Here is a 26078-nt window from a genome sequence, read left to right on the forward strand (position 1 = left end):
TCAAGCTGGCAGTTTAGTGCATCTTCCTGGACAATGGGCTCAGTGGAGCAAAACCTTGGAGCTGAAAAATCTACAACTCAACTGTCCCATTCCCTGGTCTTACAAGTACAGTATCACATGAGAAATGACCTTTCATGTCACCAGGAAGCTGCTGTAGGCTGTTCCCAGGGACACTCAGATTCTGGTTTCAAAGAGGTACCTAATCACCGTGAATTCAATTTCTGGAACTAGGTTTGTGCCTTGATGCGGCGCTCTCTTCTGCATACGTCGGTCCATGTGTCTAGGTGTATGACTGTCCATTGGACCATATCAAATGTCTTGTTGAATGAAACCAGCTGCTAAATGAGTGGTCAGGCATATGTGGTTAGAGTTGATGTAAATGGTTCTAAGAGGTTACCAGCTCTGGACCTTACCTGGCTGCCTCTTGCCATCCTTGCTCTTTCCCTCTGCTGCCCTCCAGAAATTACATGGAGTTCTGTTGGCTGAATTGTTGATTTGATCACTTTGTAATCTCGCTATCCAAAATGATCTGGCTTAAAACCAGACATACCTTCTCTCTTTAGCATGGAGTAATGGCAAGCAGTGCAGAAAGGGTTGGAATGGTAACCTTCTGCTCTGACTTGTTAGCAGCTGGAACAATTCATCTGACTGCAGCCTAAGCAATAAATAATGCAATACTTTGTTATGGCTACTTGAATTCTGGTTTTGGCCCTGAATTCAAACACTTTGCCTTCTGTATTGCAATGCCTTTTCCTGCTGACTCCTGTATCTTGTACTGTAGTGTATCTATCTTGGGTGGAATTTAGCACCAAACTGCAGACACTTGGATGTGAGTGCCCAGTGGAGACGTCCACCTATGAGCTTCTCCAAAAGTAGATACATGCTTTTAGTCAAGTAGCTCTGTAGCTCCACGGGCTGTACCGAGTAGCTCTTAAGGGAGCTTAAGCAGCTGCAGCTGCCTTCTAAAGACTTGGCTCTGACAGTTGTGTTGTGATATGTTCTAGCTAAAACCCTGTAGACAGTAGTCCAGCTACAGCAAATGTATTTCAGATTTCTGTATAAGACTCCCTAGTCTGCTAGAGATAAAAAAAGGCTTTGATTTTAAATAAACGGATCATGCTTCAGGCCTTGGCTGTTTTTATTTTTCTTCCTATTACTGTTTGTTATGTGAGCTATGGTTGCTATTAGTGTGAAAACTAGGGTAGACCGTTTCAGGAAAACTGGACAGTATTGTCATCATTATCAGTCCATACAGACGTGCACTTGAAGATGGCAATGGGGTTTTTTTTTAGCAACTTAAAATATCAACACAAATTAATTTAATAATAATTCTACAGCTTAGTTTTCTAATAATTCCCTATTCTTGTGTCTTTGTAAAATACACTTTAGAGGCCTGGTTTCTATTTCTGACGACCTCGAGGTGGTTTGCTGTGCGCCTGGATGCCATCTGTGCCATTTTTGTTATAGTAGTTGCTTTTGGTTCCCTGCTTCTTGCCAAGAGTAAGTACAGATGTTAGAAAAAGTTCACCGAGTAATTACCATGTATAGTAATGTCTAATTCTTTTTCGTAGTTTGCTGTTTCTAATTGTTTAAGGACTGTAATTAAGTTAAATGTTTCTTTCTAGATCATGATCTCTTCCTCAGTCTAGGGCACTGGGGCTCTATCTGCTTTCCTGCAAATATTGGAGGCAGTTCAGACATCTTCTGGGCTTAGGTGTGCATCTGCCATCATCCCCAAATGTGCAAACAGACTTACAGATCTGTAGTCTTCACTTTTGAGATTCTGGCTTTCAGAGCAACAACAACAAATAAATCTTTTTCCCCACCTTTACCTTTCTTTTTTGGGCCTACAGGGCTGTGCTTTTCATACTGAAACACCTACAGAGGCGCTTCTTAACAACTTTTTTTCCTTTCTGCACATGGCACAGTAGGCCAAAAGGCAAGCTAAAATTCCTAGGGATACTCTTCTAATATCTTGGATCAGCAGGATAGGCCAGTTCCAGAAAGAAAATCGCCTCGTAATAATACATGTTATATTCACTGTCACTCATGAACTGTCATTAGTATATGCATCATCCAGGATGTAATTGGGTTAGATGTACTAGAAGGAGATAGTCATCTAAAATATGAAGGAAGAAGTAATTATCTTGGACATGAAAATTAGTGCTAATTTGCTGGTTTTGTTTCTTTTCTTTTTCCTTCGGATAAGTTCTGTATATGCATGTGTGTTTTAAAATTTGAACGCTCTGTGCAGCTCAACACTGAAAATGTTGAGCTAGGTTTGGTGTTAGTAGAATGCAAAAAGACAAGTCAAAACAATAGTCCTGAATCTTTCCTTGCCTCTGGATAAGGAGTAGCTCTCTTGAAGTCAATAGAGCTAAGCTAGGATAAAGTTCAAGTAAGTCAGAGGACAATCATGCTTCACATTGGGGCAGACAGAATTAATTTGTTTTGTGAGAGTAGACCCGCTGAACATGATACATGCTTATATAAACAGGGGAAGTAATATTCTGTGATCACTTACAAGGGTACAAAGTCGATGTAAATGTTCGTAACTTACTTTGAAATCATTTTACACTCGTTTTTTTTTGCTTAGGTTTAGGGGCTGATGTAATTGTCTTTAAAAAAAATGAGAAGTTACTAATGCTCAGCCAGATAGGGATGACCCTAACAAGTCTTGAGGCTGAACCTCAGTTTTTAGATAAAATGCCAGGCCAAGGAGAATTGGAATTATCTTTTCAAATATACCAACAATTTCCAAAACGACCCAAAAAAAAAACAAAAACGCAGCAAGTAGCTGTTCTGCCTGGAGCTACTCATTGCACAGATGGCAAGTACAGTGTAACCAAACACAATTCTGGCTGTGATGCTTCCATCATGTAAGTAACCTCATGAAAGGGAAGTTAACTAGAATTCTGTGTAATTACCAGTGTACCTATTTGATTCTCTTTTTCCTTTGTTCTGCAGCTTTGAATGCGGGGCAGGTTGGTTTGGCGCTGTCCTACGCAATCACCCTCATGGGAACATTCCAGTGGGGTGTTAGACAAAGTGCTGAAGTTGAAAACCTGGTAACCTTTATTTCTTCCTTTTCACCTCTTGGTTCCTTTTCATGGTTGTGACATGAGGCCTTAAGGATGGGATTCTTCTTAATTAACTTAGGACATTAATACCTTAGCAAACGATTGAGGCACCACTTACAGTCTGTTAAGAAGAATAGCCTCTTTTGGGGTATAATTTGTCTGATTGGTTTTGAATGTCTGTTGAGATGAATTGTGCCCCGTGACTGTCCCTCTCCAATCATAGTAAAGGGAGGCTTTATAATCTCCCTTTACAGCATATGGGAGACTGTCTAGTTACAGTGCAGTCAACTGCATTGCAACGCACTAGAACTACAAGAAGTTAATCCCTCTTTATAAGATTTGTTTAAATGACTTTTTTAGATTTGGGATTTTTAATTTATTGTTATTTATTATTAAATTTTAAATTTTTATTTATATCCCTCATGGCATTTTTTAGGGTCCTATTAATTTGCTGTAAAGGCTTTTATGTTCAAAATTTGGTGTAAATTAACAAATACTTGGAAGTATTTGTTTATATTCCACTGACAGGATTGTGTGTTTTCCAAAATATATAAAGTAAATTCCACCAATATACAGTATTTACTAGGATGTTCTAGTTTGACTCTTTACTTTTTTAAGTTAATATAAAAAAAGGCTATAAAAAAGAATATACTGAGCATAAACATGGTGGGGGTTGTGCTGTGTTGACAACTGAAGGTTACTTGTAATTATGATTTGCTAACCATAGTCTAGGAAATACATGCAGTCCTTTTGCAGAAGTTACAAAACCATGTTTAATAGCAGATAAAAATAATGTTAGATTGGGGTTTTTTTTGTCGAACACATTGCTGCTTCAGAGCATTTTTCAGGCATGAGTAAACTAGGGGTGACAGACTTTGAGAAATCGGCAAAAAGCTTTCAGGTTTTTTCATACCAGTTGGAAAGTTTTGGAATTGTTAGTCTGTGGGACTCTCTTATGTAGTGAGCTACTCTCTTGGAGACTGTGATTCAGAAATACTTTGGAAGAGGACGGCTTGCCATTCACTGAGCTGGCATAATGTGGAATGTTCATCATTTTATGGAGCTATGATTAGCATTGACTTCTTTGACAGGCGAACATCCACCAAAAATCCCTTGTTATTAATGGCTGACTACATTTGGGGGAGGCAAGAATACTTCCTTTCTATTCTACTTTGTCACTCTTTCCCTATACGTTTTTCCTTGAAGTGTCTTTTGTAATGTAGAAAGGGTAGGTGGCAGTGAGGTCAGAGAACTTGCTGCCTGGTGACCTCTGCCCTTAAAGCCACTCTGGGCAAGATGAGCCTACTGGATATCTTTATGATGGGGTGGTTTTTTTTCAGAATCCATGTATGAACAGATACAGTTAAATAAAATCAATTGTATTGAGAAGATGTATGGGTGAGGATGCACACCAGAGCCTAAACAGAACTTCTGTTATTTGTCCAAGGGGAAGAACGTGTCTAGATAGCTCAACTTCTGATTCTCTTCCTTCCCGTAAGATTAGAGGCATCAGCAAATGTTGCAGTTTCTTTCACATCTGGCATCAAATACATAGGAAAACAAGTTTTGTTGTATATAAGCCACTAATAACATGGTGACAGCTATCTTGGATTGTGGAGTTGCTTGTGACAAACATATTTAAAAGATTTGCTGGGGGTGAGCGCCATGGTAATGATGAGGACAAAAAAAGGGATGATAAAGCGAGTAAATTGATGCTAGTAGCAATCGTGGGTCTGCCTGTAGCTCATATGGCAGTCTCATTTCTAGCTTTGTCTTCTCAGCACACAATGGAATTGTGTCATCTTAGCCAACTCTGACAGGCAACTCTCATAGCTTAAATTTCTTAATACTTATGCACATACTTAGATTTGTTATTAATCCCACTGATGAGAAATGAATGCTTATGTATGGATTTATATATCATGATAGATTTGGGTCTGTAGTAGGACACGAGATGCATTCTTTCCACTTTTGCAATTGTATAAAGTAAGCATGGGATAGTACCAAATACTCTTATATGTGCTTAAAAGCAAAACTAAAATAATTTGCTCTTAATCTTTATAGCAAAAATACGCATGCACACGCATATATATAAGCATGCAATATTTGCAATACACGCAGTGAGCTGAAATTTATGTATATGTGTCTTCTTTCCTCCCCTTAGATGATATCAGTAGAAAGAGTAATGGAATACACAGAACTTGAAAAAGAAGCTGCCTGGGAGACCAACAAGCATCCGCCACCTGAATGGCCAAGCCAAGGAATGATAGCATTTGAAAACGTTAACTTCACTTACAGTCTAGATGGACCTTTGGTGTTAAGACATTTGTCTGTTTTAATTAAACCAAAAGAAAAGGTATGTATGTGATTGTCTTTGGCCATTCACAGAAATTAAGCAGAGATGATAAGTTGACAAGAAGCTGTGTGATAAAAATTTGTTGTACAATATATGGATTTTAGGAAATTAGTAAGCGTTCTTTTAAAAAATAAGCCTTAGTCATATTTAATAGCAAAAGTTGGAGCCTGCTTATTTCCTGTAAATGTAGCATAAATGAGCCTGGGAACATGGCATTTCTGTCTGTCAAAACAAAGGGTTAAATATATTTGATAATTTTCTGATAAAATTTGGGTTTCATCAGAAGGTGGCAGACATTCAAAATACCGACTAGGCCCAAAACGTTTGTTCAAATTCAAAGGAAAGGGAGCCACATTAGGAAACTGGGGATTCAGTAGAGGGAACATAAATGTAACGAAGGGTGTCAACACACAAGGTGAGCAGAGACAACTGAAAATGAGGAATGTACACGCTCTTCCACAGAGCCCCAAATGGGAGAAGAAAGAACTACAAATCAGTTGCATAAGTTTAGAATTGGGGATTTTATTTCTGTTCCTTTCGGCTAACAATCCAATTAACTGCTGCCATTAATTAGATTGGTAGCCAAAAGAAACATAGAAATAAAACTCTTCCTTCTCGGCAAATTTGACTCTTCCTCACAGATTTTGACACCATCCCAATTGAAAGAGTGCTGCGGGGAAGGTCTCCCCCACAGACAAAATTAAATTAGAGCCCTGCAGTGTTAATTCGTGCTTTGCTACATTTCAAATGCACATGTACTTTTTTGATTAGGATATCTTCCCTAGGAGGCTGGTTCAACTCTCTACAATCATTGCCCTGGCCTCATTTCTAACATGCTTTTCCATTCGGTCCCAAACCTGTTCCGTTGCTCAAGTGGACCATTTTAATAGCATGCATGTTACCAGAATTCAACCCAACTTTGCTGCATAGAGATGATCTCATGGAATTAGATATGGGTGAGTTAAAAATGGTGTTTAAGAAGAAGAGCAAAAGGGATGTGTATCTACTCTCTCCTTTTCTAGCCTATGGACCATCTCTTTAACTGTTATATATCACTCCAGTGTAACAGCAGACCAGATGTACATTTCTTAGTGAGAGACAGAAATAATATAGAATAAAAAACGGAAACAAGAGATATTAGCAGGGTATGACTCAATCCTTGATGGGGGCAGGAAGGGGAGGGATGAATGGGGGTATTTATTTTCGCTGAGTGGTTATGCTGTGGTTTTGTCATCCTGAAATGAATTTGCCCAGCTTGAAACTATTGCCAAGAACTTTGTGTTTGTTTTCTACTATGTTTTGCACAATACTGCAGTAGACTGCCACTGTGTGAAATAAATCTCCCAAGCATCTGTGCTCCTTATATTGGTTTTAATTATGGAGAAGTATCTCTTCAGAACCAGGTTTCCAGATCCACTAGGCATTCTGCCCACACGGCTGTCAGTGAGAGTTCCTATGTCTGTTCAGACCCCTGGCTCATACAGGCTTCTGGTGCCACTGGCAGGATGAATGAGTTTAAACCTCTGCTGTGCTTGTAGTTTTTCTTGTAGCCACCCCAGCGCCCAGTTTGGGAAGCTGTAGGTACAGTAAGAATGGAGGAGGCGATTACTAGCAGGTCACTCGTTGGTTAGGGTCTCTTTTGATCTGCCTGTCTCAGTATTCATAATTTCCCTACAGTCAAAGCAGGATAGGAAGGACCCTCTGTTTTAAGCATCTTTGCTAGCGTAGCGTAGTCCACCAGAGCCAGACCAGGGAGTGCTCACATAAGGAGCTCTGCCAGCAGCTGGCCGAGTTTAACCTCTTCAGTTACTATAGCTGCAGCAGGGTAAGGTTAGCATGTGCAGCTTGGGTTTTAAACATCGCCGTCTTTGTTTTAGGGTGCTTATGAATGCTTATTGGCTAATATATTGTTAAATGCACCTTGTCCTGACAGATCCTAAATCTGAGGGTATGGCTACATGAAAAAGTTAGGAGGGTGAGGGTCTAGATTTACGGCACGGCAGCTGTTCACGTAAATACTCTCACAGTGTAGCAGGAAAGGGAGGTTGCCTGAGGGATGACAAAGACACGGTCAGTTTCAGTGGAGTAGCTGACATGCTGTAAATCTCACTCTGATTTTTTGTGCAGCTCTACTTTGAAGTACGAGTGACGCTTGAGTAACGATGAGCCCAGTGTAGCAGGTGTACTCCTGTGTCTGCACACGGCTTACATCGGGCAACAAAATCCTGGCCATGTGATTCCTGTTAGGTGGCTGGGACTTCCATTTGTAGGCCGTCGCTGTATGTGCACTGGCTATGAGCATGGGCTTCTGAAGAATACAATGTATTAAAAAAAAAAATTAAATGTGTATACTGAGAGCTGTTTCAAATTCATGTCAATTTTCAGCAGCCTGTAGTCAATTGGACCAAAAATACAAATAGATTCCTCTAAATACTGAAGAGCATAGTCCTTTCATTTGTTGCCAAACTGAAAGTGGGATTTTGACAATATGCAGAGCAGCTGCATTTTTATTTTAAGTATCAATGTATTTTTAATGTTTTTTTCTTTATATCCTTAATACAATACTTTATATCACTGACATTTACAGAGAAACAATTGAACTTTTGTTTTCACAACTCTGGGTGTCTGTGTTCTCCATTCAGCATTTTCTTTCTGAGCTGTAGTGTAACTCTTCAGAACTGTTTTTCCTTTGTTTCACTGATATAATTTAGAATACTAGACATTTTATCATTTATTGTAACAGATTTGCTTAAATTAGGCAGTATCGTTAATAATAAGCACTGTATAAATGTTGATTAGTTTATATACAATAGTACAATAATGAATTGTTGGATGAAATTGTTGAATCAGAAAATAGAAGTAGAATATACCTTTTAGATTATGCAGCATAAGTTTATAGAGATTATACTGCTCCTTGCAGTGTACTTCTTTAGCGTTTTGTGTATTTTCGATCAAATGTGGGCACTGCTGCTTTGTCTGAGCTTAGTGTCTCTGACTGTTAGAAGGGTTCTCCTTGCTCTTCGATGTAATGTTTCCTGTGCTTAATTTCATTCCAGCAGTCATTACTGCATACATCTGCGTCTCAGGCAGTGGGTAATTGCCCTCTGGTGTCTGTACGTATACTTGTGAAGGTTTTCATGTTTCTTCCTCCCTTCTGCACCCCAATCACTTCACCAGGCTATATTGTACATGTTCAATCCTCATAAATCCTTCCTCATCAAATCAGTATCTCCAACCCATATTAATTTTATGTTGCACTTCTCTGAACTCTTTCCAGTGTGTTGATTTCTTTCTGGAAATGTAGCAATTAGAACTGAGTGCAGGAAATAACAAATCTGCCAGATCAGATCTGTATAGAGGGTTACTCCCATCACCTTCTCTGATACAATTGATTACTGTACATTGTTTTTTCTAAGAATCCTTTACCTGAAGACAACATATTTACAAAAAAGAGTTTGCAGTTCAACTAGTATTTAATCACCACTAATTATATGTTTCCTCTCATTTATTAATGGGCCTATTTTCTCCCAAGTGTTGATTTCATATGAGGTATTTGTAGGTTTTAACCCCTTGTTGTTAAAGTTAGCAATCCCATATTTTGTGTTTTCTCTACCTCTTTTTTCTCAAAGCATTATTTTTTCCACATTGCACACAGCTTTTGATTTTTCTTTGGGAATACATAGAAGCTTGAGTCACTGTGATTTTATTATTCATTGTTTCTCCTGTTTGGAAAGGAATTGCAGCTTGCTCACATGGCCTTGTAGTTTCAATACTTATGTCCTCTCCATTGAAGCTGTCTGAAGCATCAATACAGTTTATAATCCTCCTGCTATTTTTTGCTTTGTCTACTTTGACTACTTTGAAGTACTTCACCTTAACTATGCTAACAAAATCAGTCTCAGTTATTTAAAATGGGAATGCTGCTCATACATTGTTCCCAAAGTGCTTTATGGGAGTCCCTGTTTGGATTGAGAAGTAGGTGCATGCCTGAAATTATTTGCCTAACATCACCCAGCAAACCAGGTTTAGTATAAAAACTAGCAGCCTTGAATCACATTACTCTACACACCAAGTCACTTTATCTTTCACGGAAAATCTTTCACCTTTGAATTTGATCCAAGAAATTGTTGGATATCCATGTCACCTGAATCCAAACTGATTTGGGGGGAGTTGTTTTCCTCTCAAAAAAATATTAATTATAAAGAAGTTTTATTTGGTGCTTGTTCTGCTATAAATCCTATGATGTTGTAAAACTGTTGCTTGACATATTAATTTATCCTGAAAAGCTCATGGTTTAATTGTACAAGCTTGGCTTGCTCTGTAGGTTGGAATAGTGGGAAGAACCGGAGCTGGGAAAAGCTCTCTGATAGCAGCCCTCTTTCGCTTGGCGGAACCTGAAGGAAGGATTTGGATTGATAAGTACTTGACATCAGAGCTAGGACTCCATGACTTGCGGAAGAAAATTTCAATTATACCTCAGGTAAGAGAGTGACTTGCCCTGCTATAAATGTTTTCAATATAACGCTGTAGTATTTAAAATGCTTTGATGGGATATGTTCCCCCTGCACCCCTGTATGCAGTAAACATAGAAACTTCAGTGAGGCGTTATTCTTGCTTGAGTAAGGACTTGATTATTTTAAGATAAACAGAATCAGCTTGGGGGACTGGAGCATTTTCTTCCTAGTTTTGTGTCCTGTCTGTTCCTCTGGAATACTTGTGAGCGGGTGTTAGCAGCATGCTGTCCTCCTGTACTCTGGGAAAGAGCAGAGAAAATCTGACAGGAATATACTGAGCCCCGGAAGTTCTCTGAAGTCACTTGATCCTTTGGCATCAATTCCTGCCTGATGCATTGCCTGAAGCTTCCTTAGTAAGGGACTTTGAGGGACCACTTTCACTTCTCTAGTCATCCCTGTACAAACTGTCTGAGGCTAGATCTGGAAGGCAAACGTGCCAACTAGATGTGAGCTACCAGCCTTTCCACTCGACAGGGAGAACAGAGGAATGGACAAAAGAGTGGGTCATTATGATCCATAAACGAAACCTTGATGAGCTTTAGAAGCCGAATGCAGGAAAGGCTGCAGTGCTGGAAAAAAACCTAAGACATCTCTCATGCTGGAGTAGAAGAAAGGATGTTCCAAGAAGTCCAGTAGGTCACAGGTCTTCTTTTCTATGGTTGTACTTTCAAATGAGACATTGAATCAGAGAAGGGTTATGTATAACCTCAGAACTTCCTTAAGGCAGAGCCTGTGCAGGTCACCATGTTTCATGAGAGCTCTGATTTCTTCCGTGATCATTTGCTTTCCACTGGAGAGGGTCTAGCACAGAACAGTAGGCTGGAAACCAGAGAAATTTGTTTGCCACGTTTAGCATTAATTCTCAAATCTCTGTATTTTATTACAGAAGCTGTATTTAGAGTCCTTACACCATCTTTGTATCTGAATGTTTGCTAGCCTGTTGATGATTTTCAGAGTGTGTTGCTTAAACTGAGAATCTGATAAAAATGGTAATGAACAATGGTTCTAAGCCTCTCTTGATTACCCGCTTTTTTTTTTTTCCTTTTCCAAGAATAGGAGTCAGAGAAAAGAAACAGGTATGCTAGTATCAGGAGAAGAGGGGAGGGAGGAGGGAGGGGAAAAAAAAAAAAAGGTACTCCCCCAGCAATTGGATTGTTGCCTAATGCAGGACAGCTTTTGTTTCTCCATGCTGAAGGCTTTGTTATTGCACAGCAGAGGTACTCACTGGAACTAGTCATCTTCTGTATGTAAAGAGGGCTTTATGTGGTTTTAAGTTGGGGTTTTTTTGTTTGTGTGCAGCATTCTTTTCTCCTGAAAGTAGATGATCATCAGTTCATTCAAGGTCTACAGCTTTTTGAAATCCTTGCCTGTAACTATTGTGGGTGATTTCTATGTTTGGAAGAGTTCAACCCAGTTGAATAAAATAGAGTACTGAGACAGGAGCATTGCTGGTCAAATATAGTTTCTACATGTTGAGTGATGCATATGCTCAAAGTTCACTGCATTTTTTTCATACATTGGTCTATTGACATGGTTGTAAAATTATTTTAATCCAGTTGAATTCTGTGACTTCTGTCAAGTTTATGAGATAGGGTTTTTATCATGGCCCCAGAGGGTTTTAAATGTCCAGAGGCTAGCAGGTAGCATTCCTTTTCCACAAAAGGGAAGACCTGTTTCCACTAAAAATATGCAAAACTGTGAAGTGGTGCTAGTAAGAAGAGGAGGGAGGAGGGTTTGGAATAAGGTTTATACTATAGAAAACTGAGTGGTAAGCATTGTCTTGTACTGCATTAATAGTAGTGTCAATAATAGGAATAGCAATGTAACATCAGGTAGTTATTTTGCAGCAAATATCTTCATAATTATGTGGGAAGCTAAGAAACCAGAGGGAGAGGTGCTTATTTAAACTGTAACACAAAACATGCTAAACAGAACCATTCCTAGAGAGTGATGAGAAAGACTGAAGTTTTCTTACGTGTAAGTTTAAATACCTACCTGGAGAAATAAAAATGCGCTTAGGCTTCTAATGTGCTTTGGCTTCTAATTGCTTGCTTGGATGGAGCTGTGTGAAGGTTGTGTTTGTAAATCTTTTCTATGCAAATGTTGTCTGCCTCCCTGACTGCAAGCATTTTTACAACAATTATTTACAGGTTTGTCTTATTACTTTCCTCTCATAAACCAGACTATTTTAAATAATAATCTGTGTCAGAAATGATAATTAAAAAATATCCTTATCTTCTGTTGCAGTACATGTCTGCTGTTAGGACTTCTATGATAGTTATGAACACTTTATAAATTCAGCCTCTTATTTAGCCGACCTATAAAAGTGGATTGAAAAGGAAAATAAACGTAACAATACCTTCAAAACACACCAAATGGCGTATTAAAATATGTATTGTTAAACAAATTACTTTTTAGGTGTTTTTTGAAGAAAAATGTTCTTTAACCTGTTAATGGGTTTTTTAAATCCTTTTGTTCATTCAACAGGTTTTTATTGACATGTTGCTGATGCAACAGATACTTTCAAATAATTGACATGTTAAGAAATGCATACGGGCTTTTACACTGTGGCATGTTCTGTCTTTGTTAGTCCTTCTGTACCACTCCAAGTGGTTTAAAAATGAAGACACAATAAAAAGGTTAAGGTCTAAATCCTGTTCTGATCTGCTGCAGCCCTTTGGAGTGGGCATCACTAGGGTAAGATGGGGCAAAAGTCATGACAGAGGTTAATCTCAGAGTAAGCTGAAGGTATCCAATGTAAGCTAGACTTTATTTCCTAGGGGAGAAAAAAAGAAAACATTTTGCATAATATTTCTCCAATTTAAAGACGACTGACAACATGATGAATGGTCTCCATTTATGATTAGCGCTGTTACAGCTTTTGACCTGTTGTCTTTATGTGTGCTATTAAGAGGAGTTTAGCCCTAAAGTCATGTCAGTGCATGACTCTCAGGTCTGGCAACTCACGTCAGTGAGTATGGATCCGTTGCTTAAGGAGTTCTGGACCAAAAGTTGTCTTCCCACTTTTCAAACACTACATTTTCCAGCGTGAATTGATTTCTGCCAGTTTGATTAATGATCTGTTATTGGTCCGAGAGGGAACTGAAGTAGAACAAAACTTGCTCCGACCACAGGTAAACCCACATTGGTACCTGAATGGCAGAAGGTACTGATTTGACTCCCTGGTGTGTTTTGAGTTAGAGCTTTGCCCAACAGTGTTCCAGTTCTAAGTAAGTTTGCTTTGATGCTGTGGCAGTATAGATTAACTTCTGTGTGTATCGATTTAAATTATCCTTAGACTGGATATAAGGAAAAGATTTTTTTTTTACAATGAGGATGGTGAAACACTGGAACAGGTTGCCCAGAGAGGTTGGTAGATGCCCCATCCCTAGAAACATTCATGGTCAGGTTGGACGGGGCTCTGAGCAACATGATCTAGTTGAAGATGTCCCATCTCACTGCAGGAGGATTGGGCTAGCTGACCTTTAAAGGTCCCTTCCAACCCAAACCATTCTATGATTCTATGAAACATTGTGTTGAAATGGTGAAAGCTGTTCCTCTTAGGTGCTGGTGGTAAAATAGAAGGGCTTTTATGGTATCAAATGGGGGGGGGGGGGGGAAAAAAAAAGGAACCAAATAGACAAGGAAAACCAGGAAGGTATTGTGAGCTCTTTGATTCCTGTCTGGTTTATCTACTTCAAAAAACAAATTTTGAAAACTGCCCAAACATAATTTAGGAGTGTGAGCTCATTGACAGTGGTAGTTGCTGGTTTTCATTAACAATACCAGAACAGCAATGATTTTATGTAAGTATATATATAGCTTGTGGCATCAAAACAGTGGCATGTAAATTCCCGTTTGAGTACTGACATAACTGTGTACAGCAATTTGCAAACAGACCTGTCCTGTTTGGCAAACTGTCTTCATACAAACTGGTTGAACACTTGCCTTCCCCACCCGCCCCCCCCCACCTTTAAGCATGCTATTGTGAAATACTCCTTTGCATTTCATAAAAGATAGCTTGTTGTTGGCTATTTCTGTGCTATTGTTGATATACGTTAGTTCTGGTTATTGTTAAATTACCTTTTGCAATATAAAACTTGTGTTTATAATGGAATGCTAATTTTACTGGGTTTTAGGAACCTGTTTTATTCACTGGAACTATGAGGAAAAACTTGGATCCTTTCAATGAATACACCGATGAAGAGCTGTGGAATGCCTTGGAGGAGGTGACTTATTAAATCTAATAATGTACATCTGATATTTACAAGCCAAATAACACTACAGTGCTTATGTGCGTTAGGTTTTAGATGTTTTCGTCAGGTTTGATAAGGGTTTGATGGAGAAAGCTAGACCATTGTGTGCGTGTTTGTATGTGTGTGTGTTTGTGCCTCTGTGTGTAGACATGTATATAGTTATATAAGCCTTTTATGAAAAAATTATCCTTTGGGATGATGCTTTAGTTATATTTTGATTCATATCTTAGTTTTAATGAACATTAATAGATTCTTAACAATGTGCTTTAATGTTTTTAGAATTCTAATAACTGACACACTGTGTAATCCAACTTGGCACTTACCCATTTTGTGTCAGAATATAAAAGGTAAACCTTGCATACTTATTGTGTCATCAGACGCACAATAGCTGATTTAAAAGAGAGTTACTCATCCTACAGTATGTTGACATGTCAACAGGTGCAACTGAAGGAGGTTGTGGAAGATCTACCTAATAAAATGGAGACGCAGCTGGCAGAATCTGGGTCTAATTTTAGTGTTGGTCAGAGACAGCTGGTGTGTCTTGCCAGAGCGGTTCTAAAAAAAAACCGGATCCTTATCATCGATGAAGCAACAGCAAATGTGGACCCAAGGTAAAAACAAAATCTGTCATGTTAAGATGAGCTGTTTTTTCTTCTACTATGATCATCTGTACTGTACAGATGAACTTAAATGCTTTCTATTTCTTGTAGTTTGTATTGCTATTTTATGTTTTTAATGATAGCATCATAATTGTCTATCCAAACTGGGGCAGTTGAGCTTTGGCTACAGAGCAGTTGATACAAAGTACGCGCTCAAAATATCCCTAATTTCACTGCATTCCAGAGAGTAGGGAAATCAATATTCAAAGTTTATTTCTCCGGCAGCCATAGGCAAGAAGACAAGAACCTCCTTGGAAATACACATCAGTAACATCACAATAGCCATGAAACAAGTTGAGTATATTGATTTCTGTTAGAATTTTCTCTTGGAAATACTAATTAATTCATTAATCCAACCCCCTATCCCCCAAAAAAACCCAAAACTAGAAAGGTGAAAAATGGCTATAAGCAAAATCGGATACTTCTGCTTGAGATGCTGTCCCTCCAGACGGCACATTTACAGTTACAGATAAAATGGTGGGGGAGGTAAGCTATCCTAAACACCACAGGACTTGCAAAACAGATTTGGAGATGTTTAAAGCTACAGGAGGGACTCATTTATGATTTGTTATTTTGTCTTGTATAACTCAGGCCAGTAGAACTTCCCTGAATTCATTCCTGTTTGAACTAGAGTGTACTTCTAGAAAAACATCCAACCTCAATAGAAAAAAAATTCAATGACAACCCTTGTTAAATTGTTCCAACAGCTAAGTGCCCCCACTGTTAATTTTTGAAACATTTGAAACGCTGGTGGAAATATTTTGGAAACAATACTGCAAACGTACTGCATCAATTAGTCTGAGCTGAATATATAGTTCCAACAAACTATGGCTTGAGGGAGAACTCAAAGTCCAAAGAGGACAATAACACAGCAAGTCCCTCAAACAGATGCATTAAGGATTTTGTATGTCATCTGGGCGTGACTCATTTTTATAACAACGTCTTGGGGGAGAAGTGGTGCCACTAGGGTAGCTTTGCAGTTCAGCTGACAGTGTATTTCTAAAACCTTTACAGAAGTGCATTCCCTTCCCAGAGGTTCTCTTTTCTTTTTCTTTTTTCTTTGTTTTTTTCCCCCCTCATTTTTTACTATTAGTTTATTTTTGGCTGAGCTCTGATAGATTAACTGCGATTAATCATAGCTGTGGAGATTTAATACCATCTTACTCATCCTCCCTATTTTGGCATCTCATGTGTGTGCTCGACTTACACTATCCATTTAATTGATCTTGATTAATGTGTGCTGCAATATATATTATAATAAGGTAAATGTTTGTTTGTATCAACTCTAGGCATAACAATACAAATAATAACTTGGAACTTCTTTGAATTCAGTTTGCATTACAGTCATTATTACCTTTTCCTTAATGTGCTGCTATAACTAGAGCCGAGTATTTTTCAGCTGTGCAATCTGATAGGACGCTCATCAGGAAATGCTGATGTGGGTTGCTTAACTGAGCAGTTAGGGAGGCATTTTTGGCACGTAAGGAAAACCTCCTCCTCTTCTGATGCACAACCCCCATACCTGGCATCCTTGTCTGTAGCCTGGCGGCAAGCACACATCGTATCAAGCACCTGGGATAGGAAACCATGGGGAGCTGCCGCCGGCTCTGGAGATATTATTTCTTTTTTTGTTTTTCTGGCTCTTCATCTCCTTGCCTCAACGACTGCTGCAGCCGTGTCCCTTCTCCAGTTCAACTGGAAGCAAATACAAGGAGACAGGGTTTGAGGGTGGGAAGAGGAAAAGGATGGGTGAGGTAGCATGGGGTGTTGGATACAACAGCGGGGTGAGAGGTGTGCACTGTACTTTCCCCAGGGCTGAGGGGCTCCCCAACGTGTTTCTCCAGCTCAGCTAGGCTGTTCTTTGCTGCTGCTGAGTGAAGGAAAGGAGTTTGGAGTGCACCTTTCATCCTCCTTCCTACATCTTCCAGCTCCCATATGTACGCTTATTATTTCCCTTGCTCCTCATAGCTACCAGCCGCTCTGCATGCTGCAGGGGTGTCGGTGCTGTTGTGAGGGAGAGGAGGAGCTTGCCATAAAGAAGGTTGCCCTAAGTCAGACTACTTGCGTGTTTTATGTGATGACTGACTGGTGTTTAATTTGATCTTATCTTCTTGGTCCTGAAGCTGGCATTCTTACCCCGAAGAATGGAATCACTTTATAGCAGTTGAACCGTTCTGGAAAGTTGTATGAAATCGAGCAGAGGAGCTGAAAATCTTTCTGTAGTCACTTTGGTGAACAAAATTCGTAGTAACTGAGGCTTTTTTTAAACATTAAGTTGAACATACTAAGCTCTCTGCACATGGACTAAAGCATTATGCATTAACTCGTATTTTTACTGTTTATAGAGAAGAAAACTTTTGGGGACCAGTCCACTGCCATGTTTTTACATTTGTTGTTCCTTGAGTCTCATAAAAAGAGCCATTGCTCATAGTTCAGTTCATTAGCCAGCTTAACCTTGTAAGGTTTAACCTTTTGTTACATCTAACTGCTATCTGTAACTGTTTCTCTTTTGGAGGAATGATCCAAAGCCACTCAGGAATTGCATAATGTGAGATACGCTTCCAGGACAATCCCAGGAGGACTTTAGACTGAAGATAATGGCTTATCCAGTGTTCCTTTCAGCAGCTTTGTTGCTTCTCATTTGGGTCATTTTTATTCTTGCTCTTTAGATAGTTTTTTTTTGTTTGGGTTTGGTTTTTTTTACACAGTCAACTAATTCAAGTTACACCAGATATTGGGTTGCTGTGAAACTTGGTGTTAGCTCCCCAACCCGCGGTGCCGGTGGGATAGGTATACCACCATTTTGTGCTTTCTTATTGTAGTGTTCCTTGTGATGGGGAGTATCGTAGTTCCCATTTTCATATAACCAGATTAGGGTTGAGCTGTTGTCATCCAGCAGCCCTAGTTTGGTATTCTTGTTGCATCTTTGGTTTCTAATGTGCCTGAAAGATGATGGGGTTTGATCCACTGAGATGGGTGATGGAATTAGTTGGCACTTGCCTGGCGACTTTCTCAGAGTAGGTGCCACGAAGGGTCCATTTATGCCCTGAAAAAATGACAGAAATGCTGTTTCCTTTGGCACTTTCCTAAACGGTAGATGGCTCTGATTCGCATGCGATATAGTCTCTGCAGTCTGTTAGCATGTAATCCTGTACACAGATCTTTTCTTAGTCTTTTATATTTTCTTCCTACCTTCTTCCCAAGATTCTTCTGGAGGTTACTGATGGTGCTTCTGCCCGCCACACCAGAAACTATACTCCAAGATCTACCACGAACCTTAGAGAGAATCTGGTCAAGTCCCTATCAGTGGACATGGCTGCATGAGATTTCATACTGTGGTATTTGAAGATGGAGCTATTAGGTCTGTTTCTGATTACTTTGTAGTCTCATTTTAGAACATTGTCACACCCACATTATGGCCAGCAGTTTCTTATTAGGGATAAGCTTATATTGAAGAAATACCTGTTAAAGATAATAGTTTGATAGTATCTATCTAAGAATGAGAAATGTTTTCTATTGTAAATGTAGGAAGAGGTGTCGCTATAAGGAATGCACATAATAAAGACAGACATAAATGAATGCAGAAGACAGGGGTGTTCAAGGGCGAGGCATTCTTCTTGGATAACAGTAAGAATAACCTGAAGTTACAAATCATTTTGAGACCTTTAAAATTTTTTCAAAGTTCCTGAGCAAGCTATGATTCTCTGTGCTGCTTAGTAGCTCTGCAGGAAACCTTACCTTGAGTTTGACTATAAGGAAAGGAAAAAGGTTGTCTTTACATTATTCTAAGGAGTACCGAACCTTGTGTTTCTGTTTCGCTATCTCTAACCATTGCAGAGAGAACATCCTGCTGTCTATATAAGCCTCTTCCCTACTGAGTGTTTTCATGTGTGGCCCTGATTTTTTTTTCTTTTGAAAGTAAAAGTAGTCAGGTCTTTGAGGCATTGCTGAGAAGAGAGCAAAAAAAAAGATACATGCATCAACACTGGGGTGAAAGCGCTGGTGCTGCTGTGATGTGGGGCATTAATGATGAACAACAACTTTTCTTAAGGAGATTGTTAACACACAGGGCTAAAGAGCCTGTCTCTGTCCTGACTTCTCCTCCTGTCTCTTCCCCTAATTGCATACTGGTCTTGTTTCAAAAGGAGGAGTTGAGGAACACCTGCTTCCATCATGTTATTTAGCTTCTTTTAGAAAGTAGGAGCAGAAGGACCAAGCCTGTTCAGACTGCAGTCCAGGCTTATCGCAGAGCTTAAATATTTCTGTCCCCAGATGAAGATGACAGCATGCATTGGAACTCTTACTTAACTGTTCATATCTTCCTTCTTTCTGATGATTCGTCCTGTCATCAGCAGGGTTCTGTCTATTCCTTTGTCATGCTGGTTGTTTAAACTTAGTTTGTAACAGAAGTTATGTTCAGTCCTTCAGAGCACAAGCTTGTGCTTTCTCCTGCGGAAACTTAATGGTTACTCCATTCCTCTCAGTCATCCTGTTCTTCCAAAGCTGTCTTTGTCCACTTTTTATTGTTAGTGCCTCCTGACATGGTGGCATCATAACAATTCTTTTTTGTTTAATTTATGAAGTGATACCAAATATTTATCATGTGCAGACAGATTCAACGTAGAGTACTACTTCTGTCTGAAAAATAATAATTTGTCAGAGAAAGACGTGTTGCATGAATCTCTGTTTTATTTGATTTTCCAGATACTTTTAAAAATTTGAAGAATTAAGGCTTTACAAGCAACTGGTTGAAGCCAATATGCCTGCCTAAATATACCAGTTTATCTCCTTCGTCTTGTTTTAACCCTATCTACAGCATTTATTATTCTCCAGTCATAATATATAGAAGTACAATTTCACGTTTTAATAGACATCCTGGAAATGAGACCCATGCCTTCAAGTGCCTGACTTCTAGACTGGAGCTTCCTTGGTCCAACTAACCCTGGCATATTTTGAGTTCTTTGTGTCTTCCTTTTGTCTTGGATGAGAATTCTGGTTTCTGTACCTTTTTCTCCATTGTCACCGCTCATCGGTTTTTTTTGAAAGCTGATGGGCAATATGTGAGTATTCCCACCACCTGGCTTTGTGCCCAGGTAGGGAGCCGAGGCTTCTTGTGCAATGTGGGCTGTCAGGTGCCTCTAGAGGGCATTCATCACCTGATGGCTGCCTAATTCAGGTGCTCTGATTCACCTTCCAGCGATGCCTTTCCCCTTTCATTGACTAGAGAGAGGACTATATAGATTTCCACATTTAAGCCTGGCTAGTATGCTCTACATTAGGTGGTGTTAATGCTGCTTTTGTCAGTTACTTGAAAAATGTCCAGTTCTATGAGTATTGCACCTTTTTTGCCCTAATACTTGTTTTACAACAAACAGCTAAAGTATATTTTAGTGTCTCCTGTATCTTTCGGTATAATCTCATTTCCTTTTCATGGTTTTCAGCTTTTTTGTGTGTGTGACAGTTATCACTTTAACCCTGTACTTCAGTGTCTGTGCTCTAGCTTAGTTTTAATTCTTTATGAATCTTATGTTTCCTCCTGATATCCTTTTCTTAGGTGGTTAATTCATATCATAGGTTGAGGGTCTTAACTTGAAAGCTTTTATCCCTTTCCTTGGGTTGTGCGTTCTGGGTAACGCTTCTGATTTACAGAATATGCCAAGTTTTCTTTTTTCTGTATTCAAGTTCTTGAGCAACTCCAGTCCTAGTTTAGTTTACCAACCACCTCCTTTATTTAGTCCCCTCTTGTAGTTGAAATCAAGAACCGTAGTTATAGGCTGTCTTGTGTTCATTTTTCAGTTGATTTGCAATGAAGGATATTTACTTTCACCAACTTTTCTTCACTGCTTTCACCAAACCAAAGCTTGAAAGAAAATAACAATGATTTTTTTTTTGGTGTAGAAATCTGTAGGAATATCTGACTCTACCAAATTTTCCTCTTTCTGTAATCAAAGTCTGGGAAATTAGTCTCCTGAAATGAAGCCTATTGTTCTACTTGCAAGAAGAAGCTCTTTCCTCCTCAAGTATTAGAGGACAGATTTTGCAGTATGTTTCATGATGTGCCTCCAAGTCATCTAATACAATGAGAGGAAGAAGCACTGTAATGACTTTATAAGCATATTTCCTGCTATACAGTCATGTTTGATGAAGTCATAAAACCTGCCTCCCGTTCAGTTATCCATGCAAACATCTTATTTTTGTCTTCATTGCTCTTGCTGTGTTTCAGAACAGATGAGTTCATTCAAAAGACGATCCGTGAAAAGTTTGCTCACTGCACAGTGCTGACCATTGCACACCGCTTGAACACCATTATTGACAGTGACAGGATCATGGTAAGACAGTTAACGGCTTAAAATTCTTCCCCCTCTCTCTCTCTCTTTTTTTATTATTCTGAAGAATAATGTTATTGACTCTTTCTTCTTAATTTTGATCCAAAAGTGGGCAGAGGTTGAAGTCATTCTTTAGACTTACTCTAGTTAACCTAGTTATCTGAGTTCCTGTGATTGGCAACTCATAAAACTGTAGAAGTAATGACCTGAAAAGACTTCTTATATTGTTTGGCCCTGTGGTTTCCAACCCGCGAGGCACGAACCCATTGCAGGTGAGGTGCAGCAGCAGACCTGAGCAAGTAAACTCTGCCAGCACTAGGAGCCCGTGAAGACACACCCAAGAGGCTCTGGACAGAGTCAGCTGGATTTGGTCAGGTTTATTAATTCAGTCTCGGTGGGCTGAGGGAGGCAGTGACAATAGTTAGTGGTGTGGGATGTGTGAGAAGGAAGTGGTAGAGGTTCTGGGGCAGGAGACATGGAGGTGAGGAGGCAGCAGCTGCCCTGAGGCAAGGGTGGTGGTGGGAGAGGTGGAACTCAACTGGTGAGGTAATGAACATGGCCAGCTTTCTAAAGCAAGGTTCAAACAGAAAGGATGAAGCACTACCAATCCAGCAGCCTCTGCCATCTTTGTTCCCAACAGAGCAGTGATATACTCTGCCACTGTGAAATACCCTCTCTACCATCTTCTCTGCCCCACAGTGCGTTGCACACACACAGAAATTAGGAAATACTTGCTGAATATTTTCATAAAGGCAATGGTCTTCCCTAGGCTCTCAGGAAATCAGGCTGGTTTGTGTCCTTGAGATGATGTGCAGCCTGCAGTTTTGCAATTTTCTGCAGTAGGAACAGGAACCCTTTGCAAACATATTCTTCACAGCCAGTTAATGAAATAACTGGCATAGTGGGCAAACTGTGTTCGTGAGTGGAATTCAAATTTAACTGGGCCTCAAGCAGAATTTACCCTTCACCTCTTGGTGGTAACCTTAAAAAGAAATACCTTCTTCAACTTTTGTTTTGTGAAAATGAAGAGTGTTAATTCTTTCCATGTTTCTTTTACTGGATGCTCAAAACATTTTAAAATCTGTGATTGAGTTACAATGGTTGCCTGAAGTACACAAAATGAAACAATTGGATCTACTGAGGTGAGTGGTGTTCTGAGGAATAGAATAGATTGTGAACTGAGTGATTATAGTTTACTTACAAAGAGAGAAACCAGCAGAACTGCCATAAGTAGTCATATAATTGCATTTAACGTATAATAAATATTTTCTTCACTGGTGAATACCTCCCCACAGGTCTAATGGATATGTTGGTGTTTTCTACAACTAAAGTGAACAAAAGATTTGTGAGGAAACAACTGTGACCTAATTAATAGTTCTGTGTGTTTGTTAGCTGTCCAAAGGGATTTCTGTGGGTTTTGGTTCATTAACTATTATTAACGTGTTATGCGCAGAATGCTCTTTCCATGAAGATGTTTTCTTAGTTTTACCTTTAATATCATGCAGCTGTAATAAAACCCAGATGTTTTATTTACTTTTTTGCCAAAAAAATCATTGGAACAAAGCACAGAAATCGCCCTTCTCCCCAAACTGCTCACTGTTATTACCAACTACATAGCTACTTTACTGCATTGTTACAGTCCGTATGTTATTCTTAACCTTATGTTGTTTCAGTTTAGCCACTGTTAAGATTTCTAGTTTCCTAAAAGTCCGTTTATGTTCATACATTTTGTCATACAGTCGTCTTTGAATGCCTTTGACCTCTTTAGAGTATTAAGGAACATATGTGCAAGAGGATGTGCCTTTGAGTCTGCAGTCATTAATAATTCTTAAACATTTTTCATCTTTTTACATTGCTTCATTTTGATCTTCTTACAGATTTCTGTAATTCTGGGGGGAGAGAAGAAGGTGGGAAGTATAGGACAGAAAAAAGTTGAAAACTGACGTGTGACCCCTTCACAAACCTGTTTTCTTGACATCCTTATTCAGTTATTGATTCTGTTTCTGGACAAATCAGAAATATGATCACATATTTAGAATGATCAGAGTTACAGCAGGTGTGCTCTTGTTACACTTTTAATTACTAGGTTTACTCAGGCATGTAACTCCTAGTGGGAATGTAGCAGAATTTTGGAAGAACAAGAAAAGTGTGTGTTAAAAATGCAAGGAAAAGGGATGTCCCTCTAGAAGACTAACTATTAATGAATGTCTGTAATAATAATGACAGCATTCATGGACAATTAATCCGTTACTTAAATATCACAAAAATTTAGAAGATTCAGCTAACAAAGGCTTTCAGTGTATTTTAAAATTTGGTTAGTCAATAATGTGTTTTAGTAATTCACAAATTTAACTTGATGCAGTGTCATGGTTTAACCCATGGCAACGAAGACCCACACAGCCACTCGCTCACTCTCGCTTAGTGGGATGGGAGAGAGAATTGGAAGGGTAAAAGTGAGAAAACTGGTGGACTGAGATTAAGACAGTTTAATAGGTAAAGCAAAAGCCAGGCACACAAGAAAAGCAAAACAAGGAATTCATTCACTCCTTCCCATGGGCAGGCAGGTGTTCAGCCATCCCCAGGAAAGCAGGGCTCAGCCACTCATAACAGTTACATTAGAAGACAAACACCATCACTCCTAATGTCCGTTTTCCGCCCCCCTTCCTTCTTCTTCCCCCAGCTTTATATGCTGAGCATGACGTCATATGGTGTGGGATATCCCTTTGGTCAGTTGGAACTGACCAATTGGAATTCAGGTCTGTCCCAGCTGTGTCCCCTCCCAGCTTCTTGTGCACCCCCAGCCTGCTCGCTGGTGGGGTGGGGTGAGAAGCAGAAAAGGCCTTGACTGTGTGCAAGCCCTGCTCAGCAGTAACTAAAACATCCCTGTGTTGTCAGCACTGTTTTCAGCACCAATCCAAAACACAGCCCTGTGCTAGCTACTATGAAGAAAATCAACTCCATCCCAGACAAAACCAGCACATGCAGATTCTTTTTTAAGAGTAAAAATGCACAAACTGAAGTGCATTGTTATTCCATTACATGGTATTATTAAAAACCCAGGGGTTTTTCTCCTTTAACTGAGACCTCTAGGTGCAATAATGCCTTCACTTATTAGCCATCCCAAATCTCTGTTGTTTGCTATCATGGTAAGTTTGTTGGAAAATGAGGGAAGAAGAACAAAGATGGAACCTGGCAGTTGGAATATTAACAATTTATTTTTCAAACAAATTTTGAGCAAAGTTCTGCAACTCTCTTGACTTAATCACAAAAGTCCAAGCCCATTCTTGAACAAGCATACATAACTTTAACATAAACTAGGGTTTTCCTCCCTTCCCATTGAATCAGATTGAAAGGAACCTCAGGAGGTCTCTAGTCTAGCCTCCTGCTCAAAGCAGGGTCAGTACTAATTTAAGATCAAGTTGCTGGGGTCTTTTTCCAACTGGGTCTTGAAAACCTTGAAAGATGGAGATTCCACAATCTCTCTGGGCAGCCTGACCCAATGCTTAATTATCTGCCATGAAATCTTTTTTTCCTTATATATAGTTGAAGCCTCCCTTCAGTTCATGGCAATTGCTTCTTGTTTTCCCACTGTGTATCTCACTGAAGAGCCTCCTTCTGTCTTCTCAATAACTTGCTTGTAGGTATGGGCAAGATTGCTGTTAAGTAACCTGAAGCCATCTGTTCTCCAGGGTTTACAAGCCCTGCTCTGTCAGCCTCTCCTCATAGGTCAAGCACTCCAGTCCTGCGACTACCCGCATGACCCTATTTCGAGTTTGCTCCAATTTTACCCTCATCTTTCTTGTTCTGAGGGGTCAAAACTAGCCACTGTATTCCAAATCTGATCTGATGAGAGATTAATAAAGCAATTCCCTTTATCTGCACTCCTGTTGATACCCATGGCACATTGGTTGACTCCTGTTTAGCTTACTGAACACCAGGACCCCACCAACTTTTCAGCACAGCTGATGCCCAGGCAGTTACTCCCCAGCTATTACTGATGCAGGGGGTCAGTCCATTCCACATTCAGGACTTTCCGTCTGTCATGGCTGAGTGTCATCAAGGTCATGCTGACCTATTCCTGTAGCCTGTCTAGATCTAAATAGTTTTGAATGGCAACACTGTCTTAAGCGACTTAACCCTGACTGCAGTCTCCAGTTTGGCATTGTCCACAAGCTTTTGAGTTAATTCAATTTAATTGCTGGTTAAAGCAGAACTTTTCAAAAAGAAAATATTCACCTTTAGGGTTAATCCAACCATTTTAAAAAAAAATCAGAACAAAAATAATTTTGAGAAAGTTATGAGAAAATGTCAAGTTGGATGAGTATGGAAATAGGAACTGAACGTGAACTGTTGCATGTATTCTCACACCCATCATAATAACCGGTTCTATTTTAGAAGAGAAGAAAAGTCTACTGGAAGAGGAAAAAAAAGGAAGAACAGAATACATTTTATACAACCGTAGACAAATCTGGCCTCAGGAATTGTTTTAATTCTCGTTTGTTGCATTCCCAAAACCATACCTCTGGTTTCATAATCCAGGTCACACCTTAAGAGTATTTCCATTATATCTGTCTTAGTGATAAACACATTTTATCAGAACTTCAAACGCTTAAAATCATTGAGGGAAAAGCTGTATTGTGTAACGTGATACTCTCTAACCTAATCACCTCAATGAGTAATACTACATTGCACTTGCATAGGACCTTTCATCTGGAAATTGTAACGCTCTTTACAAACATTAATTAATTAAACTTCAAACACCTGGGTGAGATAGGGAAGTATCCATTCAATCTTTGGAACCAAAGTTGGAAAGACTTGTTAAGTCAGACCATCAAATAATACTACCATAAAATTATAATCCAGCGGTTTTCAAACTTTTTTTTTTCT

The 26078-nt window shown here is 39.3% G+C and overlaps 1 protein-coding gene across 1 annotated transcript in view; it reads left to right on the forward strand.

Annotated features, from left to right (window-relative positions):
* ABCC4 (ATP binding cassette subfamily C member 4 (PEL blood group)) overlaps window positions 1-26078 on the forward strand; it is a 156213-nt gene that overhangs the window by 109866 nt on the left and 20269 nt on the right. The window contains exons 23-29 of the mRNA XM_064440683.1: window positions 1390-1500; window positions 2968-3068; window positions 5245-5436; window positions 9761-9916; window positions 14090-14179; window positions 14645-14817; window positions 21089-21194. Of these exons, the coding sequence (XP_064296753.1) occupies window positions 1390-1500; window positions 2968-3068; window positions 5245-5436; window positions 9761-9916; window positions 14090-14179; window positions 14645-14817; window positions 21089-21194 (929 nt within the window). The remainder of the gene's footprint in view (window positions 1-1389; window positions 1501-2967; window positions 3069-5244; window positions 5437-9760; window positions 9917-14089; window positions 14180-14644; window positions 14818-21088; window positions 21195-26078) is intronic.

This window comes from Phalacrocorax carbo, chromosome 1, assembly GCF_963921805.1.
Source record: "Phalacrocorax carbo chromosome 1, bPhaCar2.1, whole genome shotgun sequence".
In the NCBI taxonomy this organism is placed as follows: domain Eukaryota; kingdom Metazoa; phylum Chordata; class Aves; order Suliformes; family Phalacrocoracidae; genus Phalacrocorax; species Phalacrocorax carbo.